The sequence below is a fragment of the Echinops telfairi genome, unplaced genomic scaffold (genome assembly GCF_000313985.2).
Source record: "Echinops telfairi isolate 266 unplaced genomic scaffold, ASM31398v2 ScPeMD7_2;HRSCAF=8, whole genome shotgun sequence".
NCBI classification, from domain to species: Eukaryota; Metazoa; Chordata; class Mammalia; order Afrosoricida; family Tenrecidae; genus Echinops; species Echinops telfairi.
The window spans coordinates 10,106,463-10,110,543 of NW_022103898.1; the positions used below are offsets into that span (position 1 = coordinate 10,106,463).

The window sequence follows — 4,081 nt, forward strand, 5'->3', positions numbered from 1 at the left end:
AGCAGGGAGGACTCTTAGGATCTTACTGCTCACTGGGAGGGAAGAGAGAGTTTTTTTAAAGGAATCCCTGGCCCGTTTGAAGGAAAGTGCTCAGCTGGGAAGCGCAGCGGTTAGAAACGCTGACATAACTCCGTCCACAGTCGGAATCGACTTTAGAGTTTCTGCCCTCAAGGAACAGGAGCCGGGGGGTTGCAAGCAGTTTGCGCTGGAGAAAGGTCTGGCGGTCTGCTTCCATCAGGATTACAGACAGGAGAACCCAGAGCTGGGGTCTGCTCTGTGTCACATGGGGTCTGGTCCCCAGGAGGCCAAATCGACGCAGCTGCAGTGCGTTTGGTTGGGACGCTCAGACGTCACAGCCAGCTGGGGGCGGCGAGTCATACACACAGAGGAGGGGGGTAAACATTAACTGAGGGCAACCAGCCCAGGCTTGGAGAGCCAGCAAAGCCTCCAGAGAGCAGGAGGCCACCGAGCTGCAAACGGAAGGGCCCAGAGGGGCGAAAGGCAAACCGGGAAGTAAAGCATTGCAGCAGCAGGAATGCCCTAAGCAAGGAGACAGGACCCAGGGGACACAGGCTGGGGTTATCAGTGGCCTTCAGGGGCTTGGACTTCAGGTCAGGGGTCAAGGGGAGCCTTGGGAGCATCTTAAACAGTGGTCCAGATATGTCTGCATTTGGGAGGAGATAGAAGGCTGGTGCTGGAGACCAGCTGGGAGGTGCCTGCAGCGATGGAGGGTAGCGAGGAGGGGAAGCAGGAGGTGGCAGCAGACAGAATTGTTGCTGTCCTGGGCCTCAAGTGTAAGGTGAACAGGCGTCCCGCTTTTGGTGGGACAGTTCCGATTTTTAACAATTTTCCCCCCGCATCCCGCGGCATTTTTTAAAAGTCCCGATTTTTTGAAAGAATGCACGACAAGCTAGGGTATACGGCTTTCGCCAAGATATGAGTTTTATCAGTGGTGTCCGGCTTTACCAATGTTAAAATCTGGTCACCTTACTCAAGTGGCCCCAGCCTCATGGAGGGGGCCCCATGCACAAGGGAAGAAAACGCTTGCTGATACAGCACCAACCCTATGATCACAGTCATTTAACTGCTAGGGTTTTTCCAGGCCGTGACCTGTCATATATCACATATCACACAATTCATATATCCTACAATCCAATAGTTCCATCACACTGATAGGGTTTTCGTCGTTGATTTTTGGAAATAGTTCACCAGGTCCCTCTTCCTAGTCCGTCTTAGTCTGGAAGCTCCGCTGAAACCTGTTCATCAGCCTCCATCACTCAAGTCTCCACTGACAGATGGAAGTGCATTGGCCAAGAATCAAACCCACGCCTTCGGCACGGAAGACAGGACTCCCAGACACCGCAGAATCAGCTCTGGAAGTTCTGTGGAACCAGAAAATCAAACTAAACCAAATTCACAGCTGTGGGGGCAATGCCAACTCTTAGCGGCCCTATAGGACGGGGTAAAACTTCCCCTGTGAGTTTCCAAGACTGACTCTTCAGGGAGCAGAAAGCCCCGTCTTTCTTCCAAGGAGCAGCTGGTGGTTTCGAACTGCTGGCCTTGTGGTTAACAGCCCAACTTGTAACCACTAGGCTACCAGACTTCCTCTTATCAAGAGGCAACCTACAAATAATGACAAAGCCACAAACGGGTTCCTTTCCCCAGGCCAGCAGCCCCTCAGACCATACCTCTCTAACCATACCCCTGACCCTTTCACCTTCTCCCGGGAGCCTTGAAAAGCAAAAAAGTTCCCGAAGCACCCAAGAGCCCTACAGTTTTATAACAAGAGCGCATGACACAAATTGCTACAGAGCGGAGAGAAGTCAGCCCTGGGACAGTTATTTAAGAATACATCAGGAGGTGGGTTATTTAGGGACTCAAATTACACAGGAGGGCCTGAGCAAGCCGACGTGTGCACAGCTACAATTAACGCTAACTATAAGGTGTCATTTCTGTCCCGAACACACAGCCTACAGCTTGAAGCGGCAGCCAGGGGAAGGGGAACTGGAGCCAAGGCCCCGGGAGGAAGCAGACGAGGGGAGGAGACCTCGTCTCCCAGGTGGCACTGGGTGGCCTCAGAAATGGCAAAGGTAACCGGGGTGCGGCCCCGCCCAGCTCCGGGAAACTCCAGACCAGGATCAGGGGAACAAGTGGAGGAACCGGGGTTTTCCTGGGGTGTTAACTTCTCATGGTGTATCTCTGCCACCCCCCTCCACCCTCAACAAAGTTACTTAACCCAACCTACAGGGCCTGCATCTGAAAGAAAGAAATGTTTCCCAGAAGGGGAGGAGGGACAAAGAGGTAAGGCCTGGACTATCAGCTGTAAGGTGGGCCATTTGAACCCCAGAGGCACCTGGGTAGACAGACCTGGTGAGCTGCTTCCAAAAGACTCCTACCTGGAAGACCCCATAAAGCAGCTCTATTCAGCACCCCCAGGGGCACCAAGGGAGAAACCAATAGAAAAGCTCTTGGGGACCCTCAGACACAAGCCATGGTGTGGTGAATGGGTGGGTGACCAGGGGATTGGACTGGGTGCTGAATGCCCCAGGGTTTCCCCCTGACCATCTCTGACACCTCGGCTTACTCATCTGCCATGCCTTCCACCAACTTCCTCCCCTGTCTGCAGACCCGCAGGTGTACACCCACCCCGCCTCCCAGGCTAAGTAGGTTACTGTGAGCAGAGGTGGCTTCGTAGCCCGCAAAGCCCCTGTGGGATGCCACCGTGGTACTTACCAGACACCCCTGCAAAGATGGCTGTGTGTGTGTGAATGACCAGCTGAAAACTCAGGTGGCCGCCAAGGCTGCTAGCCATCATGGCCACGTGCTCTTTTGTTCTCTCCTGTGCCAAGCATGTTAGCAACTACACGGGAGCTGCTCAAAAAGGTTGGTTAAAAAAATAATAATAATTTATAAATTATCAAGGGTTCATGAGGGAGGGGGGAGCACGGAAGGAAAGGGGGAAAATGAGGAGCTCAAGTGGAGAGCAAATGTTTTGAGAACGATGATGGCAACAAATGTACAAATGTGCTTGACACCATGGATGCATGGATGTAATAAGAGTTGCATGGGCCCCCAATAAAATGATTTAAAGAAATAAGAATACAACTAAAAATAAAATAAAATGCAAAAACAACAACAAGAAACAAAAAAGGTTGGTTAAATAAGTGCATCATTGGTATATCAGGACTTTCGAAGAGCAGCAGCATTTCCATCTGCTGTGTATGGGGTCGCAGTACGTCCACGTCAGCTAACAACACATAAAGGCTAATATTATGAATAAACCCAGAACCCCAAACTCACTGCCAGCAAATCTAAGCTGACTCGTAGCAACCCTATGGGGCAGGGTGGAACTGCCCCTGGGAGTGTCCAAGACTCTAACTTGGGAAGGGAGTGGAAAGCCCCTTCTTACTCCTTTGGAGCAGGCTGTGGTTTCCAACTGGGGACCTGGCCATTGGAGGCCAACGTCTCATCGCTAGGCCGCCAGGGCTCTGATATATGAAAGAATATGGTCAGGATTGTGCTTCGTATCAGTTGCCTGTCGGAAGACATTTTTCCAAGGTGAAGTGTCACTAAAATATCCCACTCTGCTTTTTAACCCACTGCCCAAGCCCCACTCGCTGCATAGCACTTGTGTTCCTTCATAAGAAACCCCAAGTCTGGCTGTAAATGGGATCTCCCTGTGGACCAGGGCTTGGTTTTGCCCAGAGCTATAGCCCTGTAGCTCTGCAGCAAGAGCTTTGCACTTGATGAATGAATGACCTTGAACCCTCAGCACTGTGCAATGCATTCAGCTAATGTTTACTGAATGAGTAAGTGATTAAGCTTTCTCTTTCTGATGCCCCTTCTAATATTCTCAACGGAAACAGAGTGGTTCAGAGGGCAAGCCCTGGAGTCAGAGGACCTGGGTGTGAATCCTGACCCTTCTACTTGGCAGTTGGCTGATGTAAATGAGCCCCGGAATCTCTCTGTGCTTTGGCTTTCTCACCTGTGGAATGCGAATGATAAAATTTCTAATTGGATTGCATAATTCATTTTAGATATACATAATATGTTTAGCAGAAGGTCTAAACCAAACTCACTG

General features: G+C 51.0%; 1 protein-coding gene across 1 annotated transcript in view; it reads left to right on the top strand.

Annotated features, from left to right (window-relative positions):
* Nucleotides 1-724: 724 nt before the first annotated feature.
* The window catches only part of FAM83F (family with sequence similarity 83 member F), a 49,473-nt gene continuing 46,116 nt past the window's right edge, over nt 725-4,081 (top strand). The window contains 1 exon segment of the mRNA XM_045290979.1: nt 725-799. Coding sequence (XP_045146914.1) covers nt 725-799 — 75 coding nt within the window.